Here is a 27,437-nt window from a genome sequence, read left to right as displayed (position 1 = left end):
CATCATTCATGCTGAGTTCTCAATTTTATGTGTTTATTAATACCATGAGGGGCATTTTTGTGAAATAATCTTTTTAAAAATAAATGTATTATATTTTATTTATTTATTTATTGGCTGCATTGGGTCTTCGTTGCTGCGCGCAGGCTTTCTCTAGTTGCGGCGAGTGGAGCTACTCTTCGTTGCAGTGCGTGGGCTTCTCATTGTGGTGGCTTCTCTTGTTGTGGAGCATGGGCTCTAGGCACGCGGGCTTCAGTAGTTGTGGCACGAGGGCTCAGTAGTTGTGGCGCATGGGCTTAAGTTGCTCTGCGGCATGTGGGATCTTCCTGGACTAGGGCTCGAACCCGTGTCCCCTGCGTTGGCAGGCGGATTCTTAACCACTGCACCACCAGGGAGGTCCCTGAATTAATCATTTTTGATCTTGTTCCTTAAGTAGATTTCTAGAAAATGGAATTACTGGTTTTAAGTAAAGCGAACATTTTTAGAATCCTTGATTCACTTTGCCTTGGTAAATGCATTATTTTTTGCCCCTGTCCCTGTTCAGTCTCTAGAATCTGTTTTGCGACATCCAGCGGACAATCGCACCCAGATTCGGGAACTTGGCCAGACTCTGATCGATGGAGGGATCCTCGATGATATCATCAGTGAGAAACTGGAGGTGTTCAACAGTCGATATGAAGAGCTGAGTCACCTGGTAAGAACCGGGCCATGTGTGAGTGTCGATTAGATGTTTATGATATGGAGCTGACCTCAGGAACTTATACCAAGGGGAAAAGTTGGTAACCAATGGGGGTGTTGAGGGCGTTGAAATACTAGGTGGGGAGGAGCAGACCTTACACTTATAATGCAGGCAGAACTCGATGATTTAAAAATTTATTTTTGAGATTGTTTCTACTTATGAACTATTTAATTTCCTTTAAGGAACATATTATAGGTGTATATAAGAATAATGACTCATATTATCCTAGTAAATATTAGAGCCATCAGAATTTGATATAAGCTGCTATTATAAAATGCCATAGTCTCTTAGATAGATACTCAGAATGTATCACAACATGCGTGTCCATATCAGTAAGTAGAGAAAGGAGATTGTTTTTATAGGAGAGTTGGGTGGGTATTAGAAGCTTTCAAACACATATTAAAAAATAACTATTGATGTTTAGATCATGAATAGCATCAAACTTAACCCAGAAGTTCAATAAATAGTGGCTCAACACTATGCACATCTGTAGAACTTCTTTAAACTTTGCAAAAAGAGAGATTTCCATGTTCACTGTACTCATAGACGTTTCTGTTATATTTTATATTCTTGTTTATAGGTTTATTGCTGAGTCCTAAAAATACCCTAAATCTGTAATAAATGGCATATTTTTATTCTCCTTTATTTTAATATGGTATGTAGGAAATCTTTACATTTTTCCCTTTTTATTGAAGTATAATTGAAATATAACATTATATTATATGTTATATGTAACATAACATATTTTGTTTTTGTGATTTTTTTAGATTCCACATATAAGTGAGGTCATACAGCATTTGTCCTTCTCTCTTATTTCACTTAAAATAGTGCCCTTAAGGGCATTTTTGTGTTTTGTCATTTTATATAGAAAGAAGTAAAGATTAGTAATTTCCTGCAAGATGTGTAAGATACTAGAAGGACCTTTACACTGTTATCATTGCTAATTATTATTTATTTATAATGCAGGCCAGAGTCTTAAAGTAGTGCTTTTATAGTATGTTCCTTTTCTTGGTGGTTAGAACATAAGGGTTTTCTTATATTCAGCTGTTTATATTTGTGCTGAGCGACTAATGGGTAAATTTTTCCCCCTGTAGGCAGAGAGCAAGCAGATTTCTTTGGAAAAGCAACTCCAGGTCCTGCGTGAAACTGACCACATGCTTCAGGTCTTGCAGGAGAGCTTAGGGGAGTTAGACAAGCAGCTCACAACGTACTTGACCGACAGGATAGATGCCTTCCAAGTTCCTCAGGAAGCCCAGGTATTGCCATGGATGTGAGGGTGTTCTAGTCGTAAAGAGAGCATATGTAATCATCTCCTCACCTGCGAGGGCACCAGCCCCTCCTGCCATCCCAACGGAGAGTCAGTGAGAAAGGCCAGCCTTACTCACAGGTCAGCATGTGGGTTTGGGGGTTCTCAGGGTTTTTATGTGAGATAATGGCAAATGATCACCATTTAAAAATTATAATTTTCTTAGCTATGAAACTGGGGAAATTCCCTCTTTATAAATGAGTGGCGAACATTTGAAGTGACAAATACAAAGGCCTTTGTGCACAGCATACAGCAGTCCTACGATACAGGTGGCCCATATTATTATTATACACACACTTATTAAAACATGGATAGGGGTCAGTATATTCTTATCTGTTGTATGACTCTATGAAACTCAAAAAAAAACAAACCAGACATTCTCTCCCTTTACTAATCTCTTTGTAGAAAATCCAAGCGGAGATCTCAGCCCACGAGCTAACCCTAGAGGAGCTGAGAAGAAACACACGTTCTCAGCCTCCGACCTCCCCAGAAGGCCGGACTGCCAGAGGAGGAAGTCAGATGGATGTGCTGCAGGTGAAGGGGAAGGGCAGCTTCCTTTTCCTTTTCAGCCTGTTGGGCATAAAAAGAAAGTGAGAAAGAGCTGACGACTTGGATGCCTTTGGTCTTCTCTGTGATGTAAAGAGTTGGATGGGAGTGATGTGTTGAAGGTGCACCGGAAACTATTGGATCTGTGTTTTCTAGTTGAGTTGAGAAGAGAGAGCAATCTAGATTTAGATGTTTGCTTTGTATAGGTTTTTCCCTTGACGCAGAGCCTCCATCTGTACTGGTATGGCTGGTACACTGGGCAGGCTGAGTGCATGGGATGCAGTACCACTTAGCCCCTCAATGGGGGATGCAGACTGACCTTCACCCTGACCTTGTGATGAAGGGCATTGTGAGTTCTAGGTTCTTGAATTGTGTTTTACAAACAGGTAAGAAAATTAATGCAGTTTTAATTCCAGCAAGGCTAGCTTAGCCTTTCATTATATCTCAGACTGAGACACTGAGTGTCAAGTAATTCATGACACTGGGTTGTGCAGTCCCCCAAGGTGATCGGGCAACCTCACTAAGTTCCTTTAAAGAATGTTTTTATTGTTGCTTTATTTTACAGCCTTCTAGCAGTATGTGTTATGCTAATATTGTCTGCTGAGAAAGATTATCATTCTGATGTGAATTGCTTATTATTTTCATTTCTGCAAACAGAGGAAACTTCGAGAGGTGTCCACAAAGTTCCAGCTTTTCCAGAAGCCTGCTAACTTTGAACAGCGCATGCTTGACTGCAAGCGTGTGTTGGATGGTGTGAAAGCAGAACTTCATGTTCTGGATGTGAAGGATGTGGACCCTGATGTCATACAGACCCACTTGGACAAGTGTATGGTGAGGCCATTGGGTGGTTAATGTGTCCAGTGGGTTTTCCCGTCGGTGATATGGCTTCATCCAGCGCTTATGTACATGGTTTGTTCAATAATTGTCAGTCTAAAGTGTGCTAAGAATAGGAATAAATGATGAAAAACAGGTTAAAAAATTAGAAGTGTGGTCCTTTCCTCCCAGGAATTTAGAAGAGATAGGAGAGAGATAGCCTGCAGAGAGTAAAATCAATTAGTACAGTGTAATGAGATAAGGAAACTAGAATAAACATGTATATAACATGATTACAAAAAAAAGAAGAAAATACATCTTAATCACAGGATGAAGTTAGGGAGGGCTTTGGCAGAATGTGACTAATAAGCTAAATTTTAAAGGATAGATTTGAGTTAGCTAGAAGAACCATACTTAGAATGAATGTCAGGAATATTGCAATGTACGACAAATGTGTTCGCAAGGAAAGTAAAATTTTAAATTTTAATTTATAAAGTTTAAACCTAAAGTGTGAAAGAAGAAGTTATACTTAGAATGGATGTCAGGAATATTATAGCATAAAAAATCATTCTCTAGGAAAATAAAATTTTAAATCAAAGTTTAAACCTAAGATGTAAAAGAAGGAATTATTTAAAAGGCCTTATTACTGTTTTAGTCTTGAACTTTAAAATTCAATTGCATAGAAATTTAAAAATAATGTGGCCAAGCATGCACAATCGTAGAACTAGTGTTCTACTTGGGAAGAATCATGAAAAAACTGAAGATGACACAAGTTAAGCTAAGAAAAGTCTGGGAAGAGTTCTTTGTGCTTTTCAAAATTGCAGTCTCCACATGTCTGTTGCATACTGAAGGTTGTTTGATTACTTGAAAGCTTGAATGGGCGGAAGAATGAAAAAATAGGATGAATTTTTATATATAATATGTGCGCATGTGCACGTATGAATGTAAATATTTATTTACTGAGATATAGAGATCAACAGAGCAAGCACTGTCCTTGACATCGTGTAACTTAGTCCGGTGGTCTGTTATTATGTGACAGTGCCACATGAGGTGTTTCAGGTCAAGATTATGATGCATGGAGATAAGAGAACCTGCCCAGAATACAGCTTTTTAGTTTTAAAGTAACAAGGATGAGGGCAGCTCTGAATTTGACCTACATAACTTCGACTTCCTATGGTCATATACATCTTGATGTATTTAGTTTTTATATGTCTTTTCATTGTATAATTAATATGCACTCATTGTGGTAGACTTGGTACTTCAGAAAATTGTAAGAAAAAAAATGAATCTTAATGCTTCCAAATTCCAACAGCCAGAAATAGCCAGTGTTGGCTTTTTTCTTGTAATAGCATTTAGGATTTTAAAAAATGTAGTTTAAAAAATGTTAGACATTCAGTTTTTAGTCCTAATATTTTCCCATTTTATGTAGGAAATATGTTCGTATTATCAAGTACTTTCATAAACCTTTAAGATAACATGTTTGAGTTTTTTTCTTTTTTAATAAAACAAGTATAACCTCTATGAGTGTGTTTTCTTATCTGATTTAAAAGAGTCACTACAGCCTTGATTTCATTTTACTCATCCTTTGAACCAGATCTGGGAAAGATAAAGCCCTTTGATCTCCATAGTTAGTTCTTAGCTGTCAATCTTTGTAAGCCATGTTCTGAAATGGTTCCAGCAGGCATGTTATCACTAATAGGTAAAATTTGTCATCTTTATTTTTAAGAAACTCTATAAAATTTTGAGTGAAGTCAAGCTTGAAGTGGAGACTGTAATCAAAACAGGAAGGCACATTGTCCAGAAGCAGCAAACTGACAACCCCAAGGGGATGGATGAGCAGCTGACTTCTCTGAAAGTTCTCTACAATGACCTGGGTGCCCAGGTGAGCAGAGCAAGTGCACTGCCCGCCTCTGTCTCTCTCATTTATGTATTTTAACATTTCACTTCTGGGAGAAAGCATATTTGAATTTTATGGCATTAATAATATACGTTTTCATTTATGCCAATACTTTTTATTATATTTCTTTAAATGTATGTGTTACTATTACAATGATGAATAGTTACACAGAACTGTATTTTTAATATTTAATCCAGGTTAATTTCTGTATTTTCAATGGCTACTGACTTTTCCTAAGTTATTCTAAGGAAACTCTACAAATAATAGTTTCTGTATAAACTCAAGTTATTGGTCCTTGGATTTCTAGATTGCATAATCTACTGAGAAATGTTAAAAACATTAGGACTCTAATAAATAGTGACAGGAAGTTCACATTAATCTGTCAGGATTTAAAATCCTTTCAAGAAACATCTATAATTCGGGCATTTTAGTGAATTCATGGGGAAGGTGTTAGGCCCTTTACTGTGAGTGACCAGCTGGATCCAATAGGCTTAATGTTTTCTCTTATTGAGACTCTCTGCCCTGAAACCAGAGAAGCAAAAACACAATAAAACAAAAAAAGAAACAAATAAAAAATGTGTTGAAGTGAAACCTTCTCATCAATATTGAAAAGCTGTGTTAGGTAATACATTAGACCCTTCTCTGGTTATTAAATATTAACGAAGTTTCTACACAAGCCCAGCAAATACTAGCTGAAATTTTGTGATCACTTTCAGATTAGTAAGAAAGAACAGTCCTACATTCCCTGGGCAATTTGGACCGCACTTCTGCAGGATTAGATTACTGGTGTGATACATTGTGTATCATTTTGATACACTGCACATCTGGAACACATATGTTAGAACTTATTTGTATATTATACAACTGAAGTTATTTGTGAAATATTGTTGTATTTATCGGGCATTTTATAAATGGGAGTGGTGTGGTTGGTTTTTACAACAGATCTCTAACTGTAATTATGGTTTTGGAGTTAAGCCATTTTCTCATTCAACACAATTGAGACTTTACTGTGTGTGAGGAGTTATACAGGCAGTTAGCGATACAGTGGTAAGCAAAAACATAAATTATCTCTCTGCCTAATGGAACTCAGAGAAATAAAAGAAGAAAACATTAATCAAGTAGCCATGCAAAGTAATGTCAGATTATTAGCCCGAAGTGTAATGAAGGAATGTATGTAGTGCTTTAGGAGTATATGTAAAGGGGGATTTGGTCCAGTCTGGGTTAGAGGAAGTGGTGCATAAGCTGAGATCTGAAGGATGAATAGGAGTAGCCTGGGTGAAACCAGTGGAGGAGCTTCCGAGGCTGATGGAACAGCATGTGTAAAGGCCCTGTGGCAGGAGGCAGCATGGTACATTTGTGTGGTTAAAACAGAGACAGCAAGTGTGGGAACATGGTGTTGGAGAGTTGCGATGAGACCAGATCCGACCAGTGTCTTAGAATTTGTGGTAAAGGTTTTAATCTCTGTGTTAAGAGCAATGAGCCATTATGGCAGGGTTTTAGCAGGGAGATAACACGCTCAGATATATGTTTTTTAAAAGATCACCCACTGCAGTTTGGAGGGTGGATTGCAGAGAGGCAAGAATGGATGTGAGAAGACCAGTTAGGAAGTCATTGTTACGCTCTTTGTGAGAGATGATGGTGTTTGAACTAGTTTGGAGCAGTGGAGATGGTATGAGCTGATTTTTTAAAGACATTATTTAGGAAGTGAAATGAGCAGGACTTGGTAAAGGATTTGATGTGGGGATTCAGGAGTGAGAGATGAAGGATGACTCCTGGGTTTCTGGCTTGATTATGTAGAAAATCATGGTGCCATCACTGGGACAGGGCACTGGAAGGAAAGGCAGAAGCGTGGAGAAATCATAAGCAAGTATTGGACATGTTGACATTTTAAGTGCCTTTGAGAGAGTTCATCGCATATGTCAGATATTCACAAAGTTATTCAAGTCTGGAGAATATATCTGGGCTGAAGATATAAATTTTACGAGTCATCTGCATAGAGGTGGTTAAGTTTTCAGTGATGATGAAATTGTTTAGGGAGAGGATATAGTGAAAAAAGAAAAGGGCCTGAATTCAGTCTTGAGGGATTACCTCATTTAGGAGGGAATTTGAGGAAGATGAGCTTGTAAAAGAAACTAAAGTATATATGTATGTGTGTGTATATATATGTGTGTGTGTGTGTGTGTGTGTGTATACACACACATATATATTTATATACATATGTATACCACATTTTCTTTATCCATTCATTTATCAATGGCTATTGTAAATAATGCTGCAATGAATATGGGAGTGCAGATATCTCTTTAAAATAATGATTTCATTTCCTTTGTTACATACCCAGAAGTAGAATTGCTGGATCATATGGTAGTTCTTTTTTAAATTTTTTGAGGGACCACCATGCTGTTTTCTGTGATTGTAAACTTGACATCTGCTAAGAAAGTAGATCTTAAGTGTTCTCACCACAAAAAAAAAGATAACTCTGTGAGATGCTGGATGTGTTAATTAACTTGACTGTGGTGCTCATTTCACAATGTATGTGTATCAAATTATCATATTATGCACCTTAAAAATTCACATTGTGCAACCATATATTATATATATATATATATATACAGAACCACACTAAGTAGCAAGAAGTGGTAGCACACCAGGAAAGTGCTAGGTCTGGGAAGCCAAAGGAAGGAGGGCCTTAGGAGAATGAGTGTAGGCTCCTGTTCTGAATATTATTGAAAGTTAAATATGACATCCACTTAAAAATGTCCATCAGATCTGTTGCCATTGGGGTCATTATTGAACTTAGGAAAGACAATTTCTGTGGAGTGATGGGGATAGAAGCCAGAATGTCATGGCTTGAAGTACGTATGGGAGGTGAGAGATGGTTTCGAGAATTTGTATGGGGAAGGTAGGAGAGAGGGAAGTCGTTAGGGGAGGTGGGACCAAAGTAGGAAATGTGTGTGTGTGTGTGTGTGTGTGTGTGTGTGTGTGTGAGAGAGAGAGAGAGAGAGAGAGAGAGAGAGAAACGGAGAGACAGACATTTGAGTATGTTTCATACCTGGTGGGAATGATCCTATTGAGAGGGAATGGTTGCATATCCAAGAGGGAGAAGGGATAAATGTTTAGGTAGAAGATTTACAACTTGAGGGGCTTCCATGGTGGTCCAGAGGTTAAGACTCTGCACTTCCACTGCAGGGGCCGTGGGTTTGATCCCTGATTCCTGGTCAGGGAGCTAGGATCCCACATGCCCCGTGGCCAGAAAAAAAAAAAAAGATTTACAACTTGATATGGCCTAATTCAATATGCAGTACATCTTGAAATGTATTGATTAGGCTGAGAAGAGTGTAAATTGTTATAAGTTGAAACTTAAATTATCTTCTTCCTGGTTTACAGAAATCTTTGGTAGCATTAAGTTTTATGATAATTGTGTAGCTGCCTGGGCATGTCAAAGTCAGATAAGTATCATAATATCTTTTAAAAGAATTCAAGTATTTGTCTCCTAAAGTCTGCATTGAAGTACTATTAATTTAGAGTCATGAATTTTAATTAAACTCCATAGAAAAAAATTTCACTTTTAAGAAGGAATTTAATAATAATCAATCCTTGAGACATGAAAGAGTAAAACTGAACCTATGGGACCAGTGAAAAAGAAATGTAATCCCATTTTACTTATTAAGAAAATTTGGTTTTTATATCTAAGAAATTTTGTATCATCTAAAAAAATTTCTTCCCATACATGACTTATCACTGTACTACTTAGGTAATTTTATCATCTATACATCTGTGCACATGAAAGGAAGAACATGTTTTTGTGTATGTATTGTGTTGTGACATCCTTTGAAGTGTCAACTCAGTGTTAGGTTGTGAATGACTTTAGTTTGAGAGTACCATCATGTAATGCAAAGGGTCAGACCAGCCTCAATCTGATGGTCATGCCGCCCTGGTTATGGCCTTAACCTTTTTAAGCTTCACTGCCCTGTTCTGTTAAATGGAAAACATAGTGCCTTTCACAGGGTTTTATTGTATAACATGTGTAGATTTGTTAGCACAATAGGAGAGCTGTCTCTAGAGCCTGGTAAATGTCAGTTCAGTTCATTTTGCTTTCCGTCAACAGCAGTAAGAGCAAAATAATAATAAAATTTTATGTTGCATAGCCATTTACTGTATTTTACGTTAAGTGGTTAATTGTAAAACATATGATTGTAAAAAATCTTGCTATTTCCCCCTCACATTGCTAGAATATCTGTGTGTTTTTAAGTGTGTTTTTTAAACAGAATCCCTCATTGAGAGGATTTTAAGGCATCTTCTGTTCAAAATAATAAAAGGAACTATTCATTGATTTCTTAACTTCGCTGCAGGGACTGGGTCAAGCCCTTTGTGTATGTATTTTTTTTCACTGAAAACTCATAGCAACCTTTTGAGGGCTGAACCTCCACCAAGGTCTCTTAGGAAGTAAGTGGAGAGCTAAGGTGAAAACTCAGGGTTGCCTGACATGTAACTACTACAGTATATTGTCCCCCTGCAGAAAAGTAAGAATGGTGTGATTCTAGGTGCCAGAGATGAAGGTTAGGTCTGTCTTGGGGGTTCAGTATGAATCTGTTTGGGTCTTTAGTTAATGCTCTGATTCATTCCCACTATGTTGATCTCTCTTGTGCTCTCTTTTTTTTTTTTCTAAGGTGACAGAGGGAAAACAGGATCTAGAAAGAGCATCACAGTTGGCTCGGAAAATGAAGAAAGAGGCTGCTTCTCTCTCTGAATGGCTTTCTGTTACTGAAACTGAATTGGTACAGAAATCCACTTCAGAAAGTTTGCTTGGTGACTTGGATACAGAAATTTCCTGGGCTAAAGTAAGTTGTAGTTCAGGTGAACCACCAATATTATGCCAATGTAATTGGTGGCATTTTGATCAGGGAAATCTGGGTAGATGTAATTTCTCTCCATTTCATATAAAATGTAGTCTTATCTTTTTTCCATGTCTCTGTCCTAAGAATGAATAAGAATATTTTAAAAACAACTATCTTCAGAAGATATTTTTATCTTGATTCTGAAAAGAGTTAAACTCACATGGCTCATCAACGAGGGCTTTGTAGTCATTATGCTTAGGTGGTACTTGAAAGTATTATAATTATCACCTTCAAAAGCAGTGACATTTTTTGAGTATTCATTCTTCACAAAGTATTGTGCTGAATTTATTTATTAATTCTTCTATAGTAACTTTTGTACCAGTAACTAATCTTTCTATTGCAAACTAACCGGTGTAAAGAGCATAGGAACAGAATTTTCAAAAAAATCAATAAAAGATCCAAGAGTTTTCTCTAGCCCTATAGTTACTTAGAAGTCACAGAGATCAGAGAGTTGATTTGCTAGTTCTGTCTTTTGACGTGGAAAAAGACTTGAATGAAACACAAAGTATTGATAGTTTTTCTTTCTTTTTTTTTTTTTTAACTGAAGCATTCTTTTCCTGAATTTATTTTCTAAGAAAGAAGCACGTATACTAGAGATAAGTGCTGAAAATAAATGATTAATCCTGTGACAGAAGTTTATATAAAGCTGCAGGTATCAGTTTTAACATTCTCTACAGATGTCAGTTGATGGGGAGTGAAGAGGAGGTGCTATGAGGTCGTGGGATAATACAGCTCCTTAATTTGAATGCTTCTTTGGAGATAATTGTTGTAAGAAAGTCAAGATATTAATCACTAGGAAGAATGTTCTCAGTTTAGAAAATAGCTCATGAAAAGTGTAATTGCCATGGGCTGTGTGAAGTGAAAAGAAATATATAAAGGAAGTGAAAAACACTGGAATTCATGAGTTATGGTGGATGAATGTCAACCAAAGGCACCAAACTTTATTTTTGTTAAATTTAAGTTTTTCAAGGAAATATTATCTTCTTTCTACAATACACTTTGAAAGCCATTATTTTCTTATAGCACCATAAGTCACATAAGCAAATTGAGTAACATTTGCATAGTGTAGTACAAAAAAAAGACAGGAGCAAAAATCATCTCTAATCAAAGATACCCTGTTATCATTTCAGTTTTTTATAGACACATATAGACATGCAGGCACAAGCATATACTTAAAACAGAATTGTATCGTATCTAGTGTTTCATGACCTTCTCGAAAAGCCTTATATCTTTAACATTTTCCTTTACTTACAAGTGTTTTTGTGTCACACATTGGAGATAGGAATAGTATTTCATTGTATACTTTATTTTTTATTGTCCCATTCCTCCATTCATGTCCATTTAAATTATTACCAATTTTCGCTATTGTAAGAAGTGCTGTGATGAATAAAAATACTTGTGGCTGAATCATAGCATGCATTCGTAATTATTTCCTGAGGATAAATTCTTAGCTCTAAAAATAGTGGGTCAAGGGATATATCCATTTTAACATCTTATACCTGTTATGAAATTGTCCTTCAGAAATGTACCCAGCAGCTATGAGTGAGAATTCCTACTTGCTTGTTTTAACTACACTTTTGACAGCAGTAGGCAAATAACATGTTTTGGTTATTTAATTAGAACATTTTCCATTAGTTTATAGGCCATTTGTAGCTTCTATCACAGCTTGGTCTTTTAATTTAGAGCTCTTTACCTGTTACAATTCTTAATGCTTAGTGTGTTGTGTATTGGTGCAAGGTTTTTTTTTTTTTTTATAGCTTCTATCACAGTTTGGTCTTTTAATTTAGAGCTCTTCACCTGTTACAGTTCTTAATGCTTAGGGTGTTGTGTATTGGTACAAAATTATTTTGTTTTGTTTTTTGCCACTGTAGTTTCCTTTCTGTTTTGTATGTTTTTTTAAAACTTATTATATATTTTTTAAAGAATAAAATGCTTTTTTTCTTAACTATTTCTGCCTTTAGTGCTTAGAAAGGCCAACTCTACTCGAAAGTTATGTAATTATTTACTTATATTTTCTTCTAGCTCTTTTATAGTTTCATCTTTTTACCTTTAATGCTTTAATCCTTCTGGAATTTAGTTTGGTGTATATAATGAGGTAAGGCTCTAACCTTTTATTCCAAATAGTTTACCAGTTATCTCAGCACTGTTTATTGTGTAATTATCCTTTCCCCACTGATGTGACATGCTCAATTCATATATTCTTTTTACCTGTTACTTTGCTTTGTTTTCTGCTTCACTGATCTGACCCTCTGAAATGTTCTTCAACTGTTTAACTATGTGGCTTTATGATATGTTTTAACATGTAGTTAAAGACAGGATTTCCTGACTTTATGCTTCTTCTTTTGTATATACTCATATGAATTTTAGAATTATCACTCTTAAATTCTTAGAAAAATTGTTAGAAATTTCGATTTGAATTGCCTTGAATTTATAAATTTGTTTTGAGGGGAATTGACATCTTTGTTATATTTGTCTTTTTAGTAACATGGAATGTCTCATTTCCCCCCCAAATTCCCTTACATCCCTACATAATGCCTTGGTTTTTTTCTTTGTAAACTTTATCATGTATGCAAAAAAGTTTATACATACATATTTATTTTATTTTATTGGTATGTATGAAGTATGCTTTTCTTTTTTTTTCTTTTTGTTTTTACTAATTTCTTATGGCTGGTACATAAGTGATACCAAGTTTTGCATATTTAATTTTTAATCATCAATCTTTGTGCACTCACATAAATTCAATTAGTTTTTCAGTTGATTCTCGTCATTTTTAAGGTAAAGACAGTAAATATGATAAGTTTGTTTCTTCTGGAACTATTCACTCTTAAATTCCCATTTAATCTTATTTCAGATTTGAAATAATGAAGATGGTATATACAAATCATGAATTCATAACACATTCTCTTCACTAGAGTAAACCAAATGAAACATCAGTATGTAACATAATCACCCAGTTTTTCAATGTTGTGTTGTCAGATTTAAGAAACATGCATATTTCAAAACATTTTAATGTATTTCCACTATAATAGTATATAAAATTATTTTCAATGAAAAATTTAAATAGCATCTGCATTCTGGAACTTAGTGTTTTTATTCCATAGCTTAAAAATCATTATTTTCAACGTAGCCATTTTCTTTACAATAAAATCTATTAACATAGTGTGTGTACTGTTTATATTTAATTGCTTGTAGTTAATTATTTCTTATAGTTTTAAAAGACTACTGTAGTCAATCAGTCCATAGCCACTGAAGGAATGCAGAAAGTTATTAACTGCAGAGGGCATGGCTGTGGGTATTCTGTTTTGTTTTTGTTTTTTCCCCTCCCTGCTGGAGAACACTTGAGAGAAATATTTCAGTGTCTTTATAAAAATACTAGTAATTGATGTGGCCAAATGAGTCCTTATACTTTGACTCACTTGTGAATTTGTAGTTTTTATGCCTTTCAAAATGTGACTTAATGATGTGAGATTAAATGTAGATTTGAACTTCTTGAAATTATTTGTTTAAATATTTTTCTAAAAAGGTACAACAGCAGTAGGGTAGATATATGCATGTTACTTTTTTTTTTTTTTACAGATTATTATTATTATTTTAAAAATTTATTTATTTATTTATTTATTTTTGGCTGTGTTGGGTCTTCGTTTCTGTGCGAGGGCTTTCTCTAGTTGTGGCAAGCGGGGGCCACTCTTCATCGCGGTGCGCGGGCCTCTCACTATCGCGGCCTCTCTTGTTGCGGAGCACAGGCTCCAGACGCGCAGGCTCAGTAATTGTGACTCACGGGCCTAGTTGCTCCGCGGCATGTGGGATCTTCCCAGACCAGGGCTTGAACCTGTGTCCCCTGCATTGGCAGGCAGATTCTCAACCACTGCGCCACCAGGGAAGCCCACATGTTACTTTTTGATTGAAAGAATTTTGTAGTTTTAATTTTGGAACACGACATTCTCTTTATAATTCTCTGACTGCACACCTTGCCTGGTCAAACTTATGAATGTGAAAATCAAATAAATCATAATACCATCTAGAGTATTAGCTTTACATATTAAGACAAGTGTAAAACCAAAGCTTAGACGTGCTAGTTCTCCTATGATGTATAGTACAAGATGAAATGTTTTTTGTAATGCTTATAAACAGACAATATGTTAAGTCATCTTAGAATTTTGAGTTCTGGGATAGTCCTGCTTTGCCCACTTGTAGTTACTGAAAATGGAACTGATTCATTATTTCTAGAGTTTTGATGAAGATAATTGGTGTTGGTGTGTAATGAATGGAATTTATACTTAAAATAAATGAAATAATTACCTTTCCACATCTAAATTTGTTACATTCTTTGGTGTTTGCATAATTAAATATTTAATTTTTATTTGAAACTTAAAAACTCTCATCATGTTAGTAAGTTGTGGAATCTTGTGAACCTTTGACATGTGTAAGTTATCTAGGGAGTCATGTATACATGGAAGAAAAGTTTTTTAAAAATGAAGGTTGTATAAACTTTTATAATGTTTTGAAAGATCAAGTAGGTCTGGGAACTTTTATTTTCTAGAATATTCTGAAAGATCTGGAAAAGAGAAAAGCTGATTTAAATACCATCACAGAGAGTAGTGCTGCCCTGCAGAACTTGATCGAGGGCAGTGAGCCTGTTTTAGAAGAGAAGCTCTGTGTCCTTAATGCCGGGTGGAGCCGGGTTCGCACCTGGACCGAGGATTGGTGCAACACCTTGATGGTATGTTTCAGGAAGAATTTCATGGTGAAATCTTCTCTCCTTTAATTATGTATAAACGAATACTGTTTTGATTAGGATTCCAAATCCTATTTTCTGTTTGTCACAATAATGTTTTGCTTGTGAATTAATTTCATTAGACTACATTTTATCTTTTCCTTTGAAAAGATAATAACTAGAAAGAGTTCAAATGTCTCTATTAAGTAATAAACCATTTGTGATATACATAGAAATGTGTACCTTAATATCTTAGTAAATACACCTTATTTGCTACATTTTAATGACTTAATATTGTATTTGATTTTCATACTATTATAAACTATATATATAATATTTGTAATGTTCTAATATTGGTGTACTAGTTAAGGGCACCAGTTCTAGCATCTGATGGCCTAAGTTAAAGTTTTGACTACAAACTGATTGACATTGGTCAAGTTATGGGTTGGCCAAAAAGTTAGTTTGGGTTTTTCCGTAACATCTTACGGAAAAACCCAAACAACCTTTTTTGGCCAACCCAATACTTAAATGCTCTCTAAGTCTCAGTTTTCTCATTTGTAAAATGGACATTATTATAATTTCTGCCTCATACAGTTTTTGAGATTATGATGTAAAACATGTAGGGCTCTTATAAAACTATATTTAAAATAACCAATTTTAGATATTGTTATGATGATTATGGTAATTGTTAAATGCTATATGTTTTTAGTCTTTGGTTATAACAATACTACTACGCTGTTAACCAGTATTTCATGGAAATAGTGACCATTTAATTTCATAGTGTTTTTCTGTCCCTCTTACAATAACAATGAATATATGGCAACCGTACCTTCTCTTCCCTTAAAAAAAAGTTCTCATCTATAAATTATTATTTGTTCTGGTATATCTGAGATAGGACTTTTTCCAAATTCATAGAATTACTGGGTAATGGATATAAACAGAGAAAAATAAATTATTGTGTGTTTGGATATTTCTTGAAATCAACCAGAACGCGTAGGGCATTGAACTTGGTGGGTTTACGTCTTGATCTGTCAGATTCATATCCAGAGTTCATCCGCGACTTACTATCTTCATAACCTTGGGTAAATTACTTAATGTCACTAAGCTTTAATTTCCCTATATATAAAATGGGATTAAAAGAACATATCTAACAGAGTTGTTAAATGTTGAATAACAAATGTGAAATTCTTGGCTCATAAAATATGTTCATTAAATATTTTATATATTCATTTTTATTGTAACTAGTTTTATTCCACATGCTCATGGCCCTTACTTCTGTCTTCTGCAGTCCGTACCTTCTAATTTCTCCTTTCAAATAATATCTTTCTACTCCTATTAGAACATTTGATTTATCTGCTTTATCAAGGTAAATAAGTCTGGTGTTTATAAATTCTTCTTACTTAGAATCCAGACCACTGTCAAAACTTTGCTCATATGATTTATTGGTTCTCATTTTATTTTTTCAATGATTTTTCCATATTACAGATTAATAATTTGTTTCCTTGTTTTTAAACACTTTTCTTCGAAGTTTCTTCTAGTTTCCTTCATCCTATAAAATATAGTTCCTAAAAGTTTTTGGTTTCATCATAAGGCTCCCCCACTCTTTTTCATCAAGTTCTGAATTCTTGCCTTAGCCTCAGCAGTTTTGCGTAGTTTTAACGGACTTAAACTGTTTTCAGATGTATATCTCTCAATCACATGTTATACCTTGCTTCAGGAAGTTTCACTGAGATCTGTTCCAGGTGTAATGTTAAGCGCTGTCGGTACTGAGGTGAAACGACACGGGCCCTGCCTCTAAGTACTTACAGTCCATTGAGCAAGCAATATTTGAATCATTTTTTAATATTATTACTTCCTTAAAAGAGTTTTTTAACAAATATGATCAAGGAGGGGCCAATGAGATTATTTGTAATATAAGAATGAGGGATAGGGATTAAAACAAAATGAAATTAAAAAAGAAACTTTCACCTTTTATTCTTCTTCAACTTTTCATTGTATTGAGATCTAAATTAAAATTAAAGCTTGCTCAGTCACAGTGTGCATGTTTAGGAATGAGATTTATCCACTGGGGAAGAGCTTTGTAGGAAGGTGGAAATTCTTCTTGAAATTCAGCACACAGTTAGCATTTTGAAGGTCTTTTAAATGTCTTTAAGATTATTGTCTTTAAGATTAAGATTATTGTCTTAAATATTTCATATGATTTTATTAATTCCTTTCTAGAACCACCAAAACCAGTTGGAAATATTTGATGGAAATGTTGCTCACATAAGCACCTGGCTTTATCAAGCTGAAGCGCTATTGGATGAGATAGAAAAAAAGCCAGCGAGTAAACGGGAAGAAATTGTGAAGGTAGCGAATGTAGAGGATCAGTAACGCTTCTGGGAATGGAAGGTTTTGCTGTTCTCTTTCTCTCGAGGAGTACTGCAAGTTACTTGTGCACACATGCTTCCCATGCAGTAGATTCATTAGCTTTTATGTTGGTGGGACAAACTGAGTCTTTTTTTGTTTGTTCTTTGTATTTTGTCTTAGCTTATTTTTTGTTCCGTTCCTTTCTTGTAAGAATTACCATCTAAAAATACCACATTATGTGATTGTTAATAAAATTTTTCCATTGTAATTTAATAAGCTATAAAAAAAAAAGTCTCCATTTTGTCATACAAGGTAGTTGAATGCTGGGTCATTAGTTCACGGCAAAAGGTCATTCTTAGTTATTTTTTTAATGACTTGCAAAATTTGGTGGCAGTATAGAAAGTCAAAGTAAAACTGACTTCACAATGAGTATTTGGCTTTCATTTCTTGCTGCATATTGCCCCCTGACCCAGCTTTGCAGAGGAATCAGCTGTATGAAAAAGATAGTATACTTTTTCAGAAGCACAAAGTCTGGCAGACTTCTCTCTTCACTTTGCTCAGCCTTTTGATACCCTTACTCAGTGGTGTTAAGCAAAGAAGAAATTGTTGTCTCGGGGGCTCCAGAGTCTCAGAAAGTGCCCAGGGTACCCCTTATTCATTCCTGTGTTTCTACATTTAGTTTCAAGGTTGAAGGTCAAAAGCAGCTTTTAAGAATTCTCTTTGGGAATCTTTTTCTTTTTACCACTCAGGCCCCAGGAGTCCTTCCTTTGAACCCTTTGTCATGTCAGGCATGGATGAACAATTGAATTCTAGGTGACAAATGTACTTTCTCAACATTTTGCAGACATCCTTGAATGAGTATTTTTTTCCCTTTACGTTGTTTATTGATGACAGAAACAGTGCATAATTAAAGATTTTATGAGGAACCTGCAAACAATAAAGCCATGTGTCTGTTGCCAGCAAAATACAATTATTCCAGGTCCTTTAGACGTTACAAATAGAGTTCTTTCACAGCAGATGGTTCATTCATAACAAAGCCATTTTAGAGTGTTTAATTGTGCTTCTATAAAACCTTCGAAGAATGAGGTAGTTTCCTTTACTCACCACATTTTCCACATTTCCACGATTACACTTTTAGTGAACTTATTAAATCCTTTTAACATAACCTTTAAACAATTTTTCATGAAAGCCAAGCCTTATTTACAAAGTGTTTATTTCTTTCCACTTGATTTTTCTTAAAGAGAATTTCAAGAATCACTATACAACTAGCAAAAATTGAGACAAGCAACGGCTGTTTTTTTTTTTTATTATTACAATCAGATTTAGATGTGAGAGAACACATTCTAAAAATTCCATAGTTAAGCTGATGTTCTCCTGTTTCTATCTATATACACTGATTTAAAAACAGTTCCTCAAACTACTTATTTTCTCTCAGCCACCATAACAAGTAAGCACAAATTCTTCAGAACAGTGGGTTAAGCTCCATGTATTAGCTGATTGGGTGCATTGCTGGATCATTCATTCTCGTAAATCACCGGGAAAACATCTGCAGAATTTATAGATGCATACAGATTAGCTAGCTTATTTTTAAGACTTCATTCAAAATCTACTTACAGCCATACTCTTGAGAGAATTCCAACACTCTTCAAAAACTTACCAATGAAGTAGAAATTGAGGCAGGTTCCTTTCTTAGCCCTGAGAATGAATTTAATGACAACTGTGAAATTAGCTTGAGGAAACTGCATAATGTTGTTGCATATTTTAGTTAAAAACTAAATGATAATATTCAACCAATTTCCAAATCAGTTCACCTTCACCAAGGGAAGGGGGATGGTGGTAAATAGTATTTCTAGGGGGAAAAGAAGTCACAGTCTACTCCTTGCCACTTATTCCTTTATTCAGCCTCAAGAAGCTTAGCAATTCTTAGAATAAAATGGTTGAAGAAATGACACAATAAATCTTATAGACTATTCAATCATAAAATAAAGTTTTATCCAATCTGGTAGTGATCGAAAATGCTTCCCATGTAACATGCATGAGTCGTATGTATGAACAGCTCTTATTCAAATTGATGGTGCTGAAATCTCTTACTAGGAATCTCAGACATTTATTTAAACTACCTTTACATCCGAGTTAGCATTACACCCATGTTTGGTTTTGATCTTTCCCATGTGATAATTTTGTTTTACTTACAATTAGCGTTTACTCTCTGAGCTGGATGATGCTAATCTCCAAGTAGAAAATGTCCGTGATCAAGCTGTTGTTTTGATGAATGCACGTGGAGGCTCAAGCAAGGAGCTTGTAGAACCAAAATTAGCTGAATTGAACAGAAACTTTGAAAAGGTTTCTCAACACATCAAAAGTGCCAAAGTAAGCAATTATGTTTTTTTATAAAACTGTTTTTCTTATAGATATGTAGCTATGTGATAGATAATTATATGGTATATATATCAAGAATTTTTTAATTAAAATGATTTTATCACTTTGGAGCATTTGTTCTTATTTATTTTGATTATGCATATGAAGGAGAGAATATAAGAAATTAGTATTAAAGAAAATAACCCATTAGAGAAAAGGTTTCAAAGTATTGAAATTATGAGAGAAAGGATCATCTTTTTTGCAGGAAGTAAATATTTTCTAACTTTGCTTTGTTTTGAAATACTTGATATAATAGGCCAAACAATCTTTCATAGCCTGTGGATATACTTAGATTATTTGCAACTTAAAGAAAACAACAGAAATCTTGCTTTAACTTTTGTCTTCCTTAGCCTTGACCCTACTTCCTTACCTTCTGACCTAAGCTCACTTATTCTTTTCAATAGATCTATGGGAGATTTTTCCTACATATGTAAAAGAGTAATGCAGGAGACATAGGAGATGGAGTGAGAGAACGTACAAAGAAAATTATTGTTGTCTCCATAAATAATTTCTGTTAACGTTTTGACATACATATACACTCTTATGTGTATGTGATATTAAAATATCAAATATTTTATATTGTTTTATATAGTCTCCTCTGACAAGGTTTTTAACAGCTATTCAATTAAATGATCTGTTAAATATTCTAAGTCAATTTTCCACTTTTATAAATACTGTATTGTTAAAATTCTTTTATGCATGTCTTTTTGTTCATTTCTTAGTATGCCCTTAGGATCACTTCTTAGAATTCCTTGATATTGTTGTGAAAGTTGTACCTATAAATGCTGTTAAATAGATTTTTCCAAAGATTCCTACAGCAAGTTTGTGCCAATTTATACGTTCATAACCAGAGTGTGAGATTGCTAGCTTCCCCACGCTCAGCCAACACTGCATGTTATTTTCCTGCATTTAGTTTTATTAAATTTGTTACATTGATTTTAGGCACATAAATATTGATGTAAAGGCTTTCTATATAGATACTGTCTGAAAATACTGCATTGAGAAACATGTACTTTTTCGAAGTTTCGGTATCAAAATCCAAAGGGCGTTGTACTGGGGAAAGTTAACTGGGAGGGCATTCTTTGGGATGTCCCTCTACTAGGTAGTGGCCTTTCTTCCTCTCTGTGGCCATGGCAGGAATGGCTTCTGGATCATGGCACTGTTTCCTGCTGTGCTCACCTGTGGTCCCAGAACCCTCCTCCCACTCCAGGCAGCCACAGTCACTTGCACACCCGTTCACATCCCTGGCTGGAGTTCGGAGAACATGGGTAATCAGAGAAGCCCAAGTTGGTAAAATTATTGCTGTGGGAATGAATGAAATTAAAGTCAATTCAAATAAATGCGAGTTCTTTCTTGACACTGATTAAATGGTGAAAGGTCAAGTTAAGAATATCTTTTCTTTTCTTTTTTTTTTTAACATTTTTATTAGAGTATCATTGCTTTACAATGGTGTGTTAGTTGCTGCTTTATAACAAAGTGAATCAGCTATACATATACATACATCCCCATGTCACCTCCCTCTTGCACCTCCCTCCCACCCTCCCTATCCCACCCCCTAGGTGGTCACAGAGCACCGAGCTGATCTCCCTGTGCTATGTGGCTGCTTCCCACTAGCTATCTGTTTTACATTTGGTAGTGTATATATGTCCATGCCACTCTCTCACATCGTCCCAGCTTACCCTTCCCCTTCCCCGTGTCCTCAAGTCCATTCTCTACATCTGCATCTTTATTCCTGTCCTGCCCCTAGGTTCTTCAGAACCATTTTTTTTGTTTTTGGATTCCATATATATGTGTTAGCATACGGTATTTGTTTTTCTCTTTCTGACTTACTTCACTCTGTATGACAGACTCTAGGTCCATCCACCTCAATACAAATAACTCAATTTCGTTTCTTTTTATGGCTGAGTAATATTCCATTGTATATATGTGCCACATCTTCTTTATCCATTCATCTGTTGATGGACACTTAGGTTGCTTCCATGTCCTGGCTATTGTAAACAGTGCTGCAATGAACATTGGGGTGCATGTGTCTTTTTGAATTATGGTTTTCTCCAGGTATATGCCCAGTAGTGGGATTGCTGGGTCATATGGTAGTTCTATTTGTAGTTTTTTAAGGAACCTCCATACTGTTCTCCACAGTGGCTGTATCAATTTACATTCCCACCAACAGTGCAAGAGGGTTCCCTCTTCTCCACACCCTCTCCAGCAAAAATCTACAAACAAGAATATCTTTTCAAAGAACGTTTTTCCTTCTACAGTTGCTGATTGGCCAGGAACCATTATCATACCAATATCTGGTCACCACTGAAGCATTTGAAGCTGGTGTGCCTTTCTCTGACTTGGAAAAATTAGAAAATGATATAGAAAATATGTTACAAGTTACAGAAAAGCGCTTGGAATCCAGTGATGAAGATGAAAAGGTTGGCTCAAGCAGATTTTCAAAACCGTGGTGTTCTCACTTTTCTTCTCTGTTAATTATATTTTTACATTAATGATGTTTACCAAATATCTGCCAAACATGATAGAACAGATTTAAATGTGACTTTCTGGTGAGTGTCAATGTAAGGTTTGTCACGTGATTTACATAATGCTTAAAAAATAGACATACTTTCTGACTATAAAGGTAGTGTTATCTTAGTGCTATTTAACTTCTGCTAAACTAGCATTCTTTATGAGTTATTTTAACTTCATATATGAAATATTTTAAGAAAAACATAAACTTTTGTTGTATATCATTCAGATAAACATATGTTGACTTATACTATACTTTGTAGGTTAGTTCTCCTGCTTGGGAACTGATAGTAAGTGACCCTGTGCATTTTTATTTTGAGTAATTTTTATCTTTTAAACATTCAGATGGATGAGGAGAGAGCCCAGATTGAGGAAGTTCTACAAAGAGGAGAACAAATGTTACATCAACCTATGGAGGATAATAAAAAAGAAAAGATCCGTTTGCAGTTACTACTTTTGCACACAAGATACAACAAAACTAAGGTATTGTCATGGGAGAGTCTCTGTTCCACCTAAATAACTTTTTCAGCTCTTGCCATTGAGAAGTGTGATGTTGCATTCAATGACATCTGAAAACAAACCAGTTGGAATGGTATCTCCTCCTTTCTCGTGTGTATTGCTAGATATGTTTATATTTTTGGATGAGGCGAGACTCACAGAAAATAGAAACATAAAACCTTATTATTGGACATCTCTTTTGGAGTTCTGATAATGTTTTAAACCTTTGGGGAGTGACTTTCTCCTTCAGTTCTGTATTTTATGTGTGGAGGTCTTGACCACATTAAAAAAAATTTCTAGTTTACAAATAACTAAATTTGTGAAATTGATAAAATATGATTTATATTCTAGGAAAAGATTCACCACCAGCTCCCTTTTCAATAGCCATCTTTGCAGCTGCACTGTAAATGTGCTGGTGTTTCCCAGAGGTCTGTACTTAAGTAATCCTTCTAGAACCAGTTTTAGTTGATGATGTTGGAATCTACTAGAAGATTCAGGTTTCTCGGCTTGGTGCCTGTTGGCTGTCTCTATCTGTTTGTACTGCAGCCTTGTAACAGGTCCCAAGCTGAACTAGCCCTCTCTCCCCTCCTCCAACCTGTTTCCTGCTTTATTCCCTATCTTAGTTATTACTTATAAAAACTACCCAGTTCTCAAGGTAGAAACTTCACAATCTTATCAGTCATTTCCTGTTCCTCACACCACATTGAGGAAGGATTAGAACCATTAGGTCCGACTGAAGTAGATACAGGTCTGAACCTGAAGTTAGATACGGCTCTACCAGTTACTTGTATATGACCCTGGGAGAGTAACTTAACTTCCTCAGTCTACTAACCTTTCCATAAATCAGACTCTTATGATTTTCACCCGTTAGTTATTCCCCAAGTTGGTTTTTAAGTCCAGTTTTTCTTAACTCCGGCCCATCTTCTGTGTTTTTCTCAGCATTATTCCCCCAAAAGTCATGGCTGATCTTATGATTCCTTTCCCTAAGAACCTGTTCAGGAAAAGATTGCAAAATGCAGAAAAAGCTTTAAGCGCAAGGTTTGTCACAATAATGGTATGTAGAGGCTTCGGTTTGACCTCTGGCTACCTCTTTGATTCACTGTCATTCACCATGCAGTATAGCTATACTGGTTTTCTCTACCTTATGCCAACATACTGGTGCCTTAGCACCTCTGGAATCTTGCTAATTTCATTGTTATTCCCTGGTGTGGGTTTTATCTTCTTATTTTACCTGAAAAATGTGTTGTCTTTTAAGACTCGGTTCCATTTTTATTTCTAACATCTTTCAGATTATATTACAGTTCTTTGTTTAATTGTTACTTTTAAAAGTATCTTTCTTCTCTGGAACTTCTTCATCTTTGGGTCCCAAATCAGAAATCATTAATGGTCCACAATAGAAATAATTTTTAGACTTTTAATACATAAATAAATTTGTTTTTCAAAAGTACTAACATATACTATTATAGGCTTGTTTCATTTGGGTTTCACTAGCATTAGTTATTGTAATTAAAATTATTTTAAAACATTAAAAATTTTTTTGTCCTTATTTCGTTAACACATATACTTCTTCAAATCTGTAGTTTTTAAAACTGTTTTTTAACTGTGAACATTAGAATCCCTTGAAGAGCTTAAAAAGAAAGCGAGCCTCAAACCAGTTAAATCAAAATCTCTCAGGTTGTGCCTAGGTGTGGGCGCTTGAAAAAAAAAACTCTGTAGAAGATTCTAATGTGCAGTCAGCATTGAGGACCACCAGTTTACAGAACTCCTTCCCTCCCTTCCCCTCCCCTCCCTTCCCTTCCCTTCCCTTCCCTTCCTTTTCCTTTCCTTTCTTTTCTTTTCTTCTCTTTTAGGTGAGCAGTGAGCTACTGCATGCTGTGAGCAATATTTTATCCCTGTTGAATGATTTGAGAAAATTTATATGGACGGGAGGAGATGGGGAAGGGCATAGGAAGGATTGGATGGTGTGTGCACTGACAAAAAGCATGAGAAGGTTTTTAGCTGAAAAAATTCTTTCACAGGCCCCTCCCTCAGTTAACCTTGGATTAACCTCCTTATGAATTCAGGTTGGAAATGAGAAAAGGAGTAAGAGAGGAGAAATGGTGGAGATTGGTGAAGAGAGAGAAAATGGAAGGTGGTGACAGGCAGTGGGTAACCAAAGACTATTGAGAAGGGACATGAAATTTCTTGTTTGTTATTGGTTTTGTTCTTTAAAAACAGACTTTATTTTTTAGAGCAGCTTTAGGTTCACAGCAAAGAGTTCCCACATACCCCTTGTCCCCTCACCCCCAATACACACATAGCCTCCTCCATGATATCAATGTCCTGCAGCAGAGAGATGTATTTGTTACAACCGATGAGCCTACGTTGACACATCATAATCAAAGTCCCTAGTTTATGTTAGGGCAGGGACATTAAATTTGTTTCAGTCAAAATCACATCCGTCCTCAGTGCCTCCTTCTCTTCAGTCCCATATTTATCATGTAAATCAGGGGTCCCCAACCTCCAGGCTGCAGACCTGTAGTGGTCCTTGGCCTGTTAGGAACCGGGCCGCACAGCAGGAGGTGAGCGGCGAGCGAGTGAGCGAAGCTTCATCTGCCGCCCCCCATCACTCCCCATCGCTCGCATTACCCCCTGAACCATCCCCGCCCCACCCCCGACTCAGTGGAAAACTTGTCTTCCACGAAACTGGTCCCTGGTGCCAAAAAGGTTGTGGACCGCTGATGTAAATAGTTCCTAAGGTCAAATACCTCCAGAGCCTCCCCTGAGGGTACAGAGGGGCTCATGCATATCATTTTCCTTTTCATTGACTGCCTTTTACATGGTTTCTGCTACAAAGTGATATAGGTGGCTTTTTAAGAGTTATGAATTTATTTAAACTAAAAAAAAGACTCATTTTCTTATTTGAAATATATATTGAATGACCCTTTCTCATTTGTTTACTAGGGTATTACTATTTTAAAATATGCACAAGCTCTTCATAAATAAAGATGTTAACCTCTTGTCATATTTTCTATGAAAAGTATCATCTTATTGATTTTTATCTTCTAATTATTTTACCTTTAATATACAACCATTTAAAATTTTTGTTTAGCCACACATGGCTAGGTTTTTCCTTTGTGATTTTCTTAAAAAGTCCTCATCCTCCAGAGAGCTGGCGATGTTCAACTCAGTTTTGTTCCAAGTTTTCCCTATGGTCTGATAAAAACAAAACTTAGAACATTTTTGTAAAGTGTCATTTAAAATCAATTTTTTAATCTATCTGGAATTTAGGTTGCTGTATGACATGAGGTGCATCATGTAACATTTAATGCTACCTTGTAGTATATCTGTATCTTTGTGTCCTAGCTGAATTCTTTAAAACTAAAATTATCCAGAAGTAAAGTCTGGGTCAGATCTTGAGGACATTTTTTTTTTTTTTCCTCCTAGGGCATTTTGATTGATCACTGTCTTGGGATAAAATCTATTTTGGGAATATAGAAAGCACATATTTGAATCTTGAATGGACTTGCTGCTTCAGCAAGAGTATGGAGGCTCAGGAAGCCTAGATTATGTGTATATTATTAATAGAAAAATACAGTATTAATGAACGTGATTTTTTTTAAAAAACCATTGGGACTTTATATTTACAATACCTACTGACCTCCCCAGTTCACCCTAAAGAGTCAGATACATGTGACCTTGCAGAATGACACTCTGTTGTGTAACTGAAGAAGCAGCACAAAATTCCTGGCCTTGTAGTGGTTGTTATGGTATAGAAGTGACTCTCACCAGTAAGCAGGCAGAGCAGATTAAAAAAAAAAAAACCTGGTGTATGATGTTTAGTGATACTAATGAGGAAAGTACTCTAAAGTTGAATGTCCTACAAGCACATATCAAACAGCTGGAGGCCTAGAGTCCTTTTTGGTCTTGGAAAAACAGAGGCTGTCTGAGCAAGACCCTGGTTGATAGATGAGAGAGCCAAGTAGGAGAACAGGTCCCAGTTTTTTTACTCCTTTGACATGAATTCTCAACCTGTAAATACTTTCTTTGTGTCCTTTTCTTTTTCCTTAAAGTTAAGAAGAGGAACAATTGAGCTTCCCTTTGTGATCTGCCAAAAAATTGGGCTATTTAAAATTAAAATCTGAAAAAATTAAAAAACATTTTTTTATTAAGAAATACTTCATATCTTTTTATTAAAACTGGTTCCTGGGTGAACACATTATTTATTTCAGCATTCTTTTATATTTGCTTAAAATATAGCATATAGTTTGCCTTCTTAGATGTATAGTTAAATACCTAGAAATGTTTTCTGACTAAAATTTGAATGTGTGGCATTAGGATAATAAAATTATTATTAGTGTCAAGTATAAACAAGCCGGTGGATAAAGTCAGGAAATCAATAGGCTTGCTTCTCACCTGGCTATCCAGGACTTCCCATCATTTGATGAAAGTCATAGTTTATCAAATTCTAGGAGACAAAGAAATGCAGACCTCGAGATTCAACAACATATTATTCACTCAGTGTTGTTAATCTTGGGTATTGGTTTCTTTTAGGAATTGTAACCATTTTCAGAATCACTGACTCAGTGAACATGTACTTACGATCATTTTCACTGTCATCTGAGTTTACAGAGGAATATCATTTTTCAGAAGTTCAATATAGGAATATGGTGAAAGTGTCAAGGAAATCCACTTAATTCATGAGTGGATGTACTTTGGCCATTTGCAAGCAGTAGGCAGCAATTATTAAATGGTAGCCATCAAGGCGTAAA

At 35.5% G+C, this 27,437-nt stretch overlaps 1 protein-coding gene across 5 annotated transcripts in view; it reads left to right on the top strand.

Annotated features, from left to right (window-relative positions):
- UTRN (utrophin) overlaps window positions 1-27,437 on the top strand; it is a 505,750-nt gene that overhangs the window by 188,075 nt on the left and 290,238 nt on the right. For 4 of the 5 annotated variants that reach the window (XM_068550755.1, XM_068550752.1, XM_068550753.1 and 1 more), the window contains exons 29-39: window positions 542-691; window positions 1,831-1,992; window positions 2,448-2,576; window positions 3,246-3,419; window positions 5,128-5,283; window positions 9,969-10,139; window positions 14,737-14,916; window positions 17,131-17,259; window positions 19,459-19,629; window positions 21,936-22,097; window positions 22,534-22,671. In XM_068550755.1, the coding sequence (XP_068406856.1) occupies window positions 542-691; window positions 1,831-1,992; window positions 2,448-2,576; window positions 3,246-3,419; window positions 5,128-5,283; window positions 9,969-10,139; window positions 14,737-14,916; window positions 17,131-17,259; window positions 19,459-19,629; window positions 21,936-22,097; window positions 22,534-22,671 (1,722 nt within the window). The remainder of the gene's footprint in view (window positions 1-541; window positions 692-1,830; window positions 1,993-2,447; window positions 2,577-3,245; window positions 3,420-5,127; window positions 5,284-9,968; window positions 10,140-14,736; window positions 14,917-17,130; window positions 17,260-19,458; window positions 19,630-21,935; window positions 22,098-22,533; window positions 22,672-27,437) is intronic. The other variant, XM_068550756.1, reaches the window with a different exon arrangement.

This window comes from Eschrichtius robustus, chromosome 9 (assembly GCF_028021215.1).
Source record: "Eschrichtius robustus isolate mEscRob2 chromosome 9, mEscRob2.pri, whole genome shotgun sequence".
Lineage (NCBI taxonomy): Eukaryota > Metazoa > Chordata > Mammalia > Artiodactyla > Eschrichtiidae > Eschrichtius > Eschrichtius robustus.
The sequence above is the reverse complement of the archived record's forward strand: the minus strand, read 5'-3'. Positions and strand labels throughout refer to the sequence as shown.